Here is a 13,439-nt window from a genome sequence, read left to right as displayed (position 1 = left end):
TAATAAATGATATTTTTTACTCATATGGTTTTAAAATAATGTGTATCTTCTTATAATATTAAATAAAAGTTCATATTAATACAATTTTATGATCATTTGTAACTTATTATGACAAAAAACTAATCTATTGATCACAAAATTTTCAGAGTAGGAATATTCAAATTTCTAATAATATATAGACATTTTGAAAAATTCAAATATAACATATAAGAAAAAATATAAATGTTTTTATTATATATTTAATGTGATTTTTAAATATATTTTAATAATATAAAATTAAAAAAAGAACTAAGACACAAAAATTGTTATCAAATATTTATTATTCATAATAATTAATTTTCATATATACGTTAATCATATTAGGTAATTTCGTAGCTTCTAATTAAGGAAAGTGCAAAAAGAATTTTGGTAGATTATTTATCAATTAGATAGTTAGTTTAATAAAAAATATAATGTAAGTCAAGATGGACCAACCTATTTTTCTAAGAATAATATATTTTATATAGTCATTTATTAAATGAGAATTTATAATCATACAGTTCTATGATCATTCATATCATTTTATAACTGAATATTTAAATAATCGATAACAAAAATTTCAATGTGAAATCTTTAATAAGTTTATAATTTATAAATGTTTTTGAAAATTCATTGAAAGTTTTAATATTAAAATATTTATGTAATCTTATGGTATATAGTATAATCTATATATATATATATAAATATATATGTTTTATTATTAAATGATATTTTTTACTCATATGGTTTTAAAATATCATTAATTGTCATATATATATTAGTCATTTATGGTAATTCCGTAGGTTTTATTTAAGGAAAGAAAATATCATATCATATCATTATATCATATAGTTTGACCAACTTATGTATCTAACAACATATAAAAATCGAATGTGGACCTACTTATTTTTCAATTGAATGTAATTGACTACCTAATTGAGTGCCACCTATGCATTGGAGCCTCTTTTAATTAATACAAAATTGAGGTTACATCTTTTCAAATGTTATCGATTAATATATAAGGGATATGGACGGCACCATCTCCGTAATGGGCTAAATATGAAGAGACGTAGCCCATTAAGAGTTTGACTAAAGGATTTGTTGGTCAGTGAGCAGCAACCAATCAAAATCGCAGTAGGTCTTTAATATTATTATAACTCCGATCTTCAAAGCCGCGTGCGTGGTCCCTACATCCATTCAACTCTCTCGATTACATATAGCAGAGAGAAAGTTGTGGTTCTAGAGAGAGAAAGCGAGAGAGAGATCATGACGCAGCAGCTAGAGAAATTCATCTTCCAAGTCGAGGAAGGGAGAGAAGGTAGCGATGGAAGACCATCCGTTGGACCTGTGTACCGCAGTGTCTTCGCCAAGGACGGGTTCCCGGAGCCGATCGAAGGAATGGATAGTTGCTGGGATGTTTTCCGGTGAGATTCTCGCTCCGATCGGTGTTTGTTTTGCATGAGTCTAGTGTTTTCCGGCGAATCGTGGTTGAGATAGTCGTTGACTGTTGACTGATCGTGGAAACTGATCTGACTTGGACTTTTTTTTTTCTTCTTTTGAAATATTCTCAAGTAGTAAGAACAATAGAGTTTTAGTTGCTAGATACTGTTGAAATGGCCTAGGATTACTAGATCTATTGTTTAGTATTGCACTTGCTCCCTCGTCGTGGTCGATCTCTAATCGATGGAAATTGATTTTTTTTTCTTTTTGATGTAGACTTGCATGCATTTGATTTAGTGATATTTGTTTGGTTGACATGATCCTTATTGTTTGCAGCATGTCTGTTGAGAAGTATCCAAACAATCCGATGCTTGGCCGCCGTGAGATTGTAGACGGGAAGGTGTTGTCTACTTTTTTTTTTTGTATTTTAAGTTTTTTTTTTGTATAGATGTATTCACTTGTGTGTGTTTAATTGTGCTTAGCCGGGGAAGTATGTATGGCAAACGTACCAAGAAGTCTACGACATTGTTATAAAGCTGGGAAACTCTCTCCGAAGTTGTGGAGTTGAGGAGGTTAAGATCCTAATCTCAACCTTTTCCTTTGGATGTGATTTTTTTTTGTTCGTTACTTAAAAATCTTGTGTTTGCTGATTTTGTGGGAGTTTAGCAAGCGAAATGTGGTATCTATGGTGCTAATTCTCCCGAGTGGATCATAAGCATGGAGGTTGTAATCTTGTTGCTGGATCATTATACTATCAATCGATTTTATTTTTTTTCTGTTAGAGGATTGACTGTGTAGTTTTGTTGCAGGCATGTAATGCACATGGACTCTATTGTGTCCCTCTGTATGATACACTAGGCGCTGGTGCTGTGGAGTTCATTATTACCCATTCTGAGGTTTCAATTGTCTTTGTGGAGGAGAAGAAGATCTCTGAGGTACAGTAAGAATATATCTTTATTGTTTAGATTTATTATCTTTTTGTTTCTCATCACTTTTTTTTCTTTTTTCTTTTGACTTTTAGTTATTTAAGACATGCCCAAAGGCCACAGAGTACATGAAGAGTGAGTTATTCTTATTTGTGTTTCTTCCCTTTTCGCTTTTAACATTTGTTGCTAATGATCAGTTGTGCTTGGTTATAAATACAGCCGTTGTGAGCTTCGGTGGTGTCACACGTGAACAAAAAGAAGCAGCTGAAACTTTTGGGTTGGTCATATATGCTTGGGATGAGTTTTTGAAGCTGGTATGAGACTTGTCGTTTTCTTTTTCTGAAACATACTGATTCTGTTATAATTCTTTCCGGTGGTGAGTGATCCAACAACTATGCTTACCATTTTTAACTTTTCACTGCGAATATTTCTTCCAGGGCGAAGGAAAGCAATTTGATCTTCCAATCAAAAAGAAGAGTGACATTTGCACGATCATGTATACTAGTGGAACCACTGGTGATCCAAAGGGAGTGATGATATCTAACGAAAGCATTGTTACCCTTATCGCTGGAGTGATCCGTCTACTGAAAAGCGCTAACGAAGCCGTGAGTTTCCTTCTTGCTTCCATGATTGACGATGACGCTAAAAGCTTCTAGTTTCCCTGGTCGCTTGGCTCTGGTTTTAATCGATTTTCTTTTTGGCTGTGCAAATCAACAGTTGACTGTGAAAGATGTGTACCTTTCTTACCTTCCTCTCGCCCACATCTTTGACCGAGTTATCGAGGAGTGTTTTATCCAACATGGTGCTGCAATTGGCTTCTGGCGTGGGGTCAGTACAACTTAAAGCTTATTATGTAAACCAGTTTTGAAAACTTTACGTTAACCTTCTATGGGTTATCTCCACAGGATGTCAAGCTGTTGATAGAAGACCTTGGCGAGCTTAAACCAACTATTTTTTGCGCTGTACCTCGTGTGCTAGATAGAGTTTACTCAGGTAAGACGTTTGAAATGCCTCATGCCTATTTATACTCAATTCCTCACTTCATTGAGTTGTGCTCTAGTATCATTTGCTTATCTCAAACAACTACATTTGTACCACCTAACACTCTTGCATGAAAGTATTACGAGTTGTGATGAGATATATCGAATGTGAATACTATAATTAATTCGACAAGAATACTAGTGATAAGCTTTTCAGTCTTTCTTCTTTGGTGGCTGTCTTATTTTTTATCATTATGTACAACTTAATTTTTCTTCGAGACATTAATTGGATTTCACATAATTGATTTACATAGTTTCTTCTCTTTGATAACTTTTCCGTGTTTTAATACGTCGACCTATTATATTCAACAGGTCTTCAGCAGAAGCTTGCTGCTGGTGGATTCTTCAAAAAGTTTATGTTTGATTCTGCATTTTCCTTGTAAGTCAGACGTAACTTTGCTTATCTGTTCTCTAAGCTATTAAATCTAACATATTCAAAACATCATCAGTAAATATGGACATATGAAGAAAGGACAGTCTCATGTAGAGGCCTCTCCATTATGTGACAAACTTGTATTCAGCAAGGTAGTAAAGTTTTATATTAAACTAAACTCATTAGAAAACCATCTAGAGAAACAGTCACTCTTTGTTATGAAACTTTATAGCAAATTTATCCCATTGTTTTCTCACTTAGGTTAAACAAGGGCTCGGAGGCAACGTGAGGATCATTCTATCGGGAGCTGCTCCTCTCGCTAGTCACGTAGAGTCATTTCTAAGAGTGGTGGCTTGCTGTCATGTTCTCCAAGGATACGGTACCCATTCCTAAAATTGAGTGTTAAAGTATATTTGATTCCATATTAACAGAGAATGTGATTTGACTGCTTTCCTGTTGTATGATTGTTCTTATGTAGGTCTAACCGAGAGCTGTGCTGGGACTTTTGTCTCGCTGCCGGACCGACTGGACATGCTCGGGACAGTTGGACCACCAGTGCCAAACGTGGATATACGCCTTGAATCTGTACCCGAGATGGAATATGATGCTCTTGCAAGTACTCCACGTGGTGAAATCTGCATTCGGGGAAAGACCCTTTTCTCTGGATACTACAAACGTGAAGACCTCTCAAAAGAGGTTCTTATTGATGGATGGCTGCACACAGGTATATCTTTTCCTTTACCTCTATTCAAATAATGAAGAAGAAGAAAATCATCATCGAGTTATAAGAAGCTATTTATAATATCAATTTTTGTAATCCGGTGACATCAGGTGATGTTGGGGAATGGCAACCAAATGGAAGCATGAAGATAATCGACAGGAAGAAGAATATCTTTAAACTCTCACAAGGAGAGTATGTTGCGGTCGAGAACTTGGAAAACATCTATGGTGAAGTACAAGCGGTTGATTCCGTAAGTATAGCTACCGAGTTGTTGTAAGAATATAGAAAATATCTCACTTGGGGTTTGGGAAAGATTCTCATCTGCTAATAATCACACAATCTTTCCATCAAAACTTATTAGGTGTGGGTGTACGGGAACAGCTTTGAATCCTTCCTAATCGCAGTCGCCAATCCAAACCAGCATATCCTTGAGAAATGGGCTGCAGAAAACGGTGTGAGCGGTGACTACAACGCTCTCTGTCAAAACGCAAAGGCAAAGGAATTCATCCTCGGAGAACTTGTGAAAATGGGCAAAGAGAAAAAGGTTATCCTTTCTCTAATACTATTTTGATCCGAGTTATGGATTCATGACTCTTTGTATCTCTTTTTTTTTTAATTTATTGTAAGTTGTTGTGTTGGATATTGCAGATGAAGGGGTTCGAGATCATTAAGGCGGTTCATCTAGACCCAGTGCCGTTTGACATGGAACGCGATCTTCTTACTCCCACTTACAAAAAGAAGAGGCCTCAATTGCTGAAACACTACCAGGTAAACCAACCTATAATGCGATATAAGCGGTATTACAATCTAATGAAGTTAAGTGTTTAACACAAGTCTCTTGCCCATTTGACAGTGTGTGATCGATGAAATGTACAAGACCACAAATGAGAGCTTAGCTTCCAGAAAGTAAATCCCTCCTCAAATATAACTCTCGGTGTCTTTTGCTTTTTCTTTGGGTCTCTCACTGTGCACGACGAAAACTTTGTCACTAGGCTCTTCTTATATCATGTGTAAAATATTTGGATATTACATAGCATCAGATCAGAGCTGCTACACTTCGTCTTCTTTTGCTTTTTCTCTTTTCAAATCTACCTTATCTGTTGAATTACTAAGTTTAAATGTTAATCCTTTCAAACTCTTGAGCTTAAAATATCCCATCTGGTTGTGGGTTTATATGGAGTTAAAGTGTTAGACCATTGGGTTTGCTGAGTTTTTTTTACTACGTTTAATTGATTCTCCTTCTGGACGCGCGTCTAAGGCGAATTTTGTAGGGCAGGCAGACAAATCTTCCCTATTTTACTTCATCCTCTGATCTGTATCCACGAGTTTTAACATACTTTGAGCTCGGCTTAATCACATCTCTTTCTCTATCAACAACTGTCATCAAAAAGCTTGTTGGTCAAAAGGCACCTATGAAACTCCTGGAAACAGCAGCAGAAGTCCAGAGAGCAATTCACATATAAAAAATTTCAGTACAACAACATGAGTGAAGTGCCTGGAGAGAGATCAAGTTGTAATCAGTTACAGGTAAGCCGCCAAATGTAGAAGAGACAAGTTTCTGAGTGAAGCAAGAAGAGAGATTCTAGCTTCCTTAACGACCGTCTGTGACATCCACATCTTCTCCAGATTCACAAAGAGGTGGTATAAATAATGCTAGCGAATTACCCATTTTCACCGAAGATTCCTATTGGGCCGCTAGTTTACACGATATATGGCCCACTGAGACACGTGCAATTCTTTCCGCTAAACGTTATCTCTTACGCACAAACTTTCACACACGTTATTCACTGCGCGCTTTATTGCTCATTAAATAAATGTAACAACTAAAGGTAAGAAAGACAGACATCTAATCTATTCTGCAAATTTTCTCTCAAGCTAAAACTCTACTCATCTCTTTCATCGATAATGTGGCGGTTCTCCGTTTTGATTCTCCTCTTCTCACACCTAGCCGTCTCTTCCTCGTCCTTGGGTGATTCGGAGGCAACATGCTCCGGTATAGTCTCGTTACCGAACCGGAACGATAGGATCTCGATAACAGACTTTGGTGGCGTGGGAGACGGCAGGACGGTGAACACTAAGGCGTTTAGGGAGGCTATATATAGGATACAGCACCTGAAGAGGAGAGGAGGCACGCTTCTGTATATACCTCCCGGAGTGTTTCTCACGGAGAGCTTCAATCTCACCAGCCATATGACTCTCTTCTTGGCTAAAGGCGCTGTACTCAAAGCTGTTCAGGTAATAACATTTCAACTCTTGCATTCTTGAATTGAGTTCGATAATATAGACACTCAGTACTAGTTTGATCAGCTGCTATAAAGTATTCCAAAGTTAGGAAGTATTTTTTTCTTTCCTCTTGACCGCTTGCTTGGATCTGAATTCTAAAAGTGTAAATAAGAATTCATATATCTAATAAAGTTGTTTGTGATAGTTATTATTGAAAGAAACAAGAAGATGTGGAGAACCATGCACGTATATTAATTAATAGCTAGTTTGGGATATGGGAGAGTGGTTTTGGTAGGTCCGAGCATCATGGGACCGTCGGGGCTAAAACGTTATTGTATGCATATTGCAAGTGGGCAGAGTAGTACTTTTATGTCTAGGTTTCAATAGCTGACCCCAGAGATAGCTGGCAGTTTTTGTCGTAGTCAAAATGTTGGTAATATTGTATACTCTATTAGTGTATACTTATCATATATTATAAAATAAATCTGAGGGATAAAAGTAAACAAATGTTGGTTAGAGTGTTTTTAACGTTATAGGAGTGTGGACAGCTTTGGTTTTCAACGTCGTCTAGTGGGAGTTTCACATCAACTCCGAGTAGGATGCTGCCATATATGTCAAACCTCGCATTCAGTTTTTATAATTATATTCTCTGCTTGGTTTTGTCTTCAAGTGTGTGAAAACAAGAAAAACTAGTACTTGTCATTGAACTATATCTTAATGTGTGTCAGTCAGTGTGTGTGTCTTATGACCGATTTTGAGCTTGTGCGTATTCTTTTAGTCACGGCCATTTCGTTTGGCCTGAGACATAATCAGGACAACGCAACTTCAACCCTACTTTATTCTGACTCGGATATTACATATTTATAAAAATAGTGGGTGATCGCTAATATAAGTTTAAAAGAATTGCATAATGTGACTCTCAGTGAATTGTTTTGTGACCTTTTGGTATGTGTGTATTAACTTCAGGATACATGGAACTGGCCACTGATTGATCCTTTGCCATCTTATGGAAGAGGGAGGGAGTTACCAGGGGCACGTTATATGAGTTTTATTCATGGTGATGGCCTTCGTGATGTAGTCATCACTGGTGAGTTTGTGCCCTCTTATATTTACATTTATTTATATATATATATAATACACACCTGAGTAGTGTAACACTTTTTGACATTACATTGCAAAACTCTATATATCCACAGGAGAAAACGGGACAATAGACGGTCAAGGAGAAGTGTGGTGGAACATGTGGCGCAGTAGAACCCTAAAGTTCACTAGACCGAATCTAATCGAGCTCAAAAACTCCAAGGAGATCATTATCTCCAATGTTGTTTTCCAGAACTCACCCTTCTGGAACATTCATCCTGTGTATTGCAGGTATACTTAGCTACTTTGTACTACCTAGTCTGCCTTTCAAATTTCCCAAGCATATACATATTGTATTGACTCTGTTCCTCGTTTTTAATCTGTGGCAGTGACGTTGTCATCCATCACGTTACCATCTTAGCTCCACAAGATTCACCCAACACTGATGGAATCGATCCAGGTTTTGTATAACCCTAAACTTTCACTGTCAATCAACAATAGACTACTCTGATTGGTTGATGAAACATGTTTTTGTGTGCATAGTAGCTATTCCGTGATAATACAATGTGCTCTAGAACATATCCAAATGAAACATTCTCTCTTTGACCCTCAACATTTTTTAGAGATTATATACATAGACATATGCTACCAAATTATAATTTTATTAAAATTTTAAATAAATGTCTACGGCCTCCAAAATCTTAAGGTGGCCTAGTTCACCTCGGTGATTTTACATTCGAATTTGTAATGGCAAAACTCTTGTCTGAATCAGAGATGTTTTTAAATTTTGTTGATAGATTCCAGCTCCAACGTCTGCATAGAAGACTCCTACATCTCAACAGGAGACGACCTTGTTGCAATAAAAAGCGGTTGGGACGAGTACGGAATCGCTTTTGGCCGTCCAAGCTCAAACATAACGATCCGCCGCATCACAGGATCGACCCCTTTCGCAGGTATCGCAATAGGAAGCGAAACATCAGGAGGGATCAAGAACATTGTAGCAGAACACATCAGTCTATCCAACATGGGCGTTGGAGTCAACATCAAGACAAACATTGGTCGCGGAGGATACATTAAAAACATTAAAATCTCCAACGTTTATGTCGAAAACGCTAGGTACGGGATCAAGATCGCGGGAGATACTGGAGATCACCCTGACGCTTATTATAACCCAAACGCTCTCCCAGTCGTTAAGGGAATACGTATCAATAACGTTTGGGGAGTTAACGTTCGAAACGCTGGATCCATTCAAGGCCTTAAGGATTCACCTTTCACAGGTAAAGTTGTATATGGTTTTTAGCGTTTGCCATATCGATCATATCTTTGATTCTTGAATGACGTCAACAAACATAAATGTACAGGGATATGTTTGAGTGAGATTAACATACATGGAAGCTTGAATACGTACCGGACGTGGAAGTGTTCCGATGTTATTGGAACTTCGCTGAAGGTCAGTCCTTGGCCTTGTTCGGAGCTGAGAACTACTGGTGGATCTTATTCGTGTTCTTCCACTTTCTGAAAACTTCTGAGCAAAGTGCTCTCCTCCTCGATTCGTTTATTTAAACATAATTTATCACGAATTTGCAGTTCCTCTACATTAATCTATTTATATGTTTGTATTTCTGAAAATTTCAAGTTATAAAATTTAATTATATAATGGATACAAATAAAAATAAAAAGCTGGATGAGTGATTAAGTTTTGAGCATCTCCAAAAATGTTCTATTTTGAAGTTTGCAAAATTCTATATTTGAAAATATATTTGAAGTTTCAAGCTGTTCTTCTCCGAAAGCAAAACTTTAAACTTAATTTCATTTTTTTTGGTATTTTACACTATAATCCTATATTTATCATAATTAATGTAAATCCATAAAAATTTATAAATAACTAGTATATATATTACAGCAACATTAATTAATAAAATTTTACACTAAAATATAGAATTCTAATTCGAAATATATAATTAAATATTAAACTACTAACAAAATATTACATTATTCTATAAAATTATTTTCGTAATGCTCTATCTTCGATTACACAAAAAAAATTTGGACAATATTTTGAAGATTTTGGAGGTTCTGAAGTAAATTTACCAGACTGCTATAGTGTTGTTGTAATACTTAAATTTGTGCAATAATTATCTTTGTGTATCTTTTAAATTTTTGTATTAAGATTCTTTTGTAATATTTTTGTTGTCTAATTTTAATTTTAAAATATTATAAATTTTATTTTAAAATTTTTATTTAACTTTATGTGTACAACTTAAATTTATAAAAATAATTATTTATGAGATAAAAATTTAAGGAATAAAAAGGAAAACGAGAAAATACTTGAGAATCATAAATGTAATGTATAATTAATTGTAAGGAACAAAATGCAAATAAAAAGTGAAACTTAAATATGAAGTACTATTCAAAACTTCAAATTTGAAATTTTAGAATTATTATTTTTAAAGCAAAATCTTTTTTATTTGAAGTTATAAAATTATTTCGGAGATGCTCTTGTAGAGTACGTCGCTAAAAATTTCTTAATAACCTGTAAAATAAGATTTGTAAGTGTATGATTCATAATATACTCCGGAGTTTATAGTCTAGTTGTTTATATTACTAAAGTTGTTGACACGTTGTATTGTTAATTGAATTCAGTTTCGATAAAATGTATAGACAAATAAAATGTTAAAAACTATGATTAACAAATCTTATAGTTACTACTGATGTTCATTGTCTTTAGTTTACTTCCGTGAAACCTTCTTGGTCAATGATTGAAAAATGGCATTGTGTGGAAAAGAAAAACAAAGCCAGTCTCGAATAACTAGAACGCATCTTATTCCTTTTGTCCATTGACTAGATTTATATGATTTGAATATGCTTGATTGGTAGATTAAGTCAAACTAGTTTTGTTTTACATACGTCAAACTAATTAGAATATATATATTACAATACTTTAGTTCATAATTAAAAATTACCATATTGATCAACTTTCCCGGCCCCCATAAATTGGCAGTGAAACGAACCAAAATCAGTCACTCGAAAGATTTGCAATAAGAAAACAGAAATGGAAAGTTCGAGCACAGAACTCTATTATGTATTTTTGAAAAGAGACCCTGAGTATGAGCGTCTTAAAGAAATCCGGTAATAATATAGATATATAACCCGTTATAATTATACATGTTTAGTGGTTTTTTGTGTGTGTATTAGTACACGTAATTATGTGTAGGTTAACTATGTTCATACAGAGTCGAGGAGATTCTTGATAAATTGAATGTTTATGTAGGACAAAGAAAGGTGAAGAAGAGTTGGACAGGTACCTAGAAAAGAGACATGAGGAGATTCTTGAAAGTAACCTTGAGCCTGGCTCTTATAAGAGGACCGTTTCTCTTGTCGTTGTTCACGGTTTTGGTGTTGAGATCACCAAGCACCAGGTAATCGGTAATCCATACATGGCATATGCATACATATCCCATGTATATGAAGGTGGTTCTTTTGCATTTGTACATATTTGTTCCGTCGATTGTTTATAGTTTGATGTTGTTTATTTTATTGTGTTGTACTATTTATTTATCAGGCCCAAGTGCTAAGATCAGCCGATGGGGTTTATACGGTGGAAAAGAACGAAGAAATTAAACTTGTGTCGAGTTAAGAAATAAGAAAAGAGAAGGAAATGTCATTTCTAAATTCTTTCTAGAAGAATGAATTAATGTTGACAATTATGATAAAAACAATAATGATAGTAATCTCTTAAATATATTATGAAACTTCAGACTTTGAATCATGATAATTGATTGGTGAGAAAAGGTTATATAGTCGTATTAATCGATGCAAATGAAATGTCAAATCATATAATTACGATCTGCAAGGTATGTGGTCAAACTTTCATTTTCGTACTTCAAGTATTTGCATCTTTTGTTTTGGGCCAGTAAATTAGACATGGGCTTCAATCATAGCCATGCTGATCCGATCCGATCCTCACGGGAGCCCACATGAAACTTCATTTTCTTGTCCCACGCACGGTCGCATCAACGTGGAAGACAAGCGTATTACGTTCACTTGATTAGTATTATAGTATAGCCCATAGATTACATAAGAGGAGAATATATATGTACATTAACAAAAAAATTCAGAATCATGTTTTCTCATAGAATAAGTATTATATGGATGGAAAGATTGATACTTCAGTTTTCTTCCCCGTCTAAACCCTTTTAAAATATAAAGATTGAAGGTTATGCATTGCTAAAAATGTGTAGTATCTCCAAATTAAACTCTGAATTTGCGTTGGAAAAACAGCATTATTATATATTTATTTCAAGTGTGAAAGTGTCGCATTGATATTTGACTATGCCTAAACGAATCGCAAGCCGCGTGATGTCTTTTCTATACATGATTTTTTCTGTTATGTTCGGCTTTTTCCTGCTTTATTTCTCTTTTTGAACGAGTCCAGTTCACAAGTTGGCTACTATTTTTTTGGCGTAACAATAATTAACTCTCAAGTACACTGTAATAAATTATTTAATTCTTCTAGAAATATAAATTAAATATTGATGCCTAGGCCTGGGACTTATTATCTAAGATCCGGATTCGATCCGAAATTCGCTCCGGATCTGCTCCGAAAATAGGATATCCAGGGTGTCCGGATCTGAATCCGGATAGTAAAATCTTCGATCTGTCCAATCCAAATCCAGATATCTTAATTTATAGGTCCGGATATCCGGATCCGGATCCGTATTTCTAAAACACATTAAATTTTAAAATTTCATTAATATTTATATTTGATATATTAATATTTATACATGAATTAATATTATAATATTATATTTTAGGTTTTACAATATTATAGACATATATACATATATATATATATATATATATATATATATATATTTTTAATTATTTTACGGATCCAGATCCGGATATCCGCGGATAATGGAATATCGTGACGGATATCCGAAATCCGGATATCCGGAAACCACGAATCCGGATCCGGATCCGGATATTAAATTCACGGATCCGACAGATCTGAATCCGGATCCGGGTACCCTGAATTTCCCGGATATCCGGATCCGTGCCAGGTCTGATGCCTGGCGTTGAGAGTTGAGAGTCCTGAGACACATCCACGTACACAAAAAGATATTGCTACGTTTGATTGGAAATAAATGCGATGGTTAATGCCGTAAAGTTTAGCAAAGCAGATTTTTAACAAGACTACAATGTACTCCCTTTTTGCAGTATACTAGTATGGATTATTATGAAGCAGACGCACTATAAAGTTAGGATGTCAAATTTAAACACTTGTGTTTTGTGAGCTGATTCATTTTTACTCAAATTGGATGATTTATAGTTATGTTTTGAATTTATTTGACAAATGAATTGGTACTCAGTTCGTATGCGCTAGAGCCTATATAAGCTGCTTCGTAAAAAAAAAAAATCATATTATTTTGTTAGAAATTTATATGCATCAGTTAATAGCAAACTTACTTTTCTTTCTTTTTTGATCAAACAGCAAGCTAACTTTTCTTTCAAAAAGAATAGCAAACTAACTGTAGAATTTAAATCGATATAGTGAATAGATGAGCTGAAGTAGCTGAGTAGAAGAAAATGAGAAGTAGTACTGTCTATTGTCTAGA

General features: G+C 34.9%; 3 protein-coding genes across 3 annotated transcripts; all 3 read left to right on the top strand.

Annotated features, from left to right (window-relative positions):
- The first annotated feature begins 1,181 nt into the window (after positions 1–1,181).
- Positions 1,182–5,693, top strand: LOC106306937 (long chain acyl-CoA synthetase 4). Its single transcript, XM_013743741.1, has 18 exons — positions 1,182–1,442; positions 1,795–1,858; positions 1,941–2,030; positions 2,125–2,181; positions 2,268–2,393; positions 2,480–2,519; positions 2,604–2,698; positions 2,822–2,989; positions 3,102–3,212; positions 3,290–3,377; positions 3,737–3,803; positions 3,874–3,949; positions 4,059–4,176; positions 4,276–4,521; positions 4,629–4,768; positions 4,880–5,062; positions 5,167–5,286; positions 5,372–5,693. Exons 1-18 carry the CDS (start codon positions 1,285–1,287, stop codon positions 5,426–5,428), a joined length of 2,004 nt encoding a protein of 667 aa, XP_013599195.1. The 5' UTR covers positions 1,182–1,284; the 3' UTR covers positions 5,429–5,693.
- A 335-nt stretch (positions 5,694–6,028) lies between these two features.
- LOC106306943 (probable polygalacturonase) lies at positions 6,029–9,473 on the top strand. The gene is made up of 6 exons (XM_013743753.1): positions 6,029–6,753; positions 7,708–7,828; positions 7,938–8,112; positions 8,211–8,281; positions 8,619–9,098; positions 9,183–9,473. Exons 1-6 carry the CDS (start codon positions 6,424–6,426, stop codon positions 9,338–9,340), a joined length of 1,335 nt encoding a protein of 444 aa, XP_013599207.1. The 5' UTR covers positions 6,029–6,423; the 3' UTR covers positions 9,341–9,473.
- A 1,395-nt stretch (positions 9,474–10,868) lies between these two features.
- LOC106331455 (subtilisin-like protease SBT2.5) lies at positions 10,869–11,458 on the top strand. Its single transcript, XM_013769818.1, has 3 exons — positions 10,869–10,950; positions 11,093–11,240; positions 11,384–11,458. Exons 1-3 carry the CDS (start codon positions 10,874–10,876, stop codon positions 11,456–11,458), a joined length of 300 nt encoding a protein of 99 aa, XP_013625272.1. The 5' UTR covers positions 10,869–10,873.
- The last annotated feature ends 1,981 nt before the right edge of the window (positions 11,459–13,439 follow it).

Source organism: Brassica oleracea, chromosome C1 (assembly GCF_000695525.1).
Source record: "Brassica oleracea var. oleracea cultivar TO1000 chromosome C1, BOL, whole genome shotgun sequence".
NCBI classification, from domain to species: Eukaryota; Viridiplantae; Streptophyta; class Magnoliopsida; order Brassicales; family Brassicaceae; genus Brassica; species Brassica oleracea.
The sequence above is the reverse complement of the archived record's forward strand: the minus strand, read 5'-3'. Positions and strand labels throughout refer to the sequence as shown.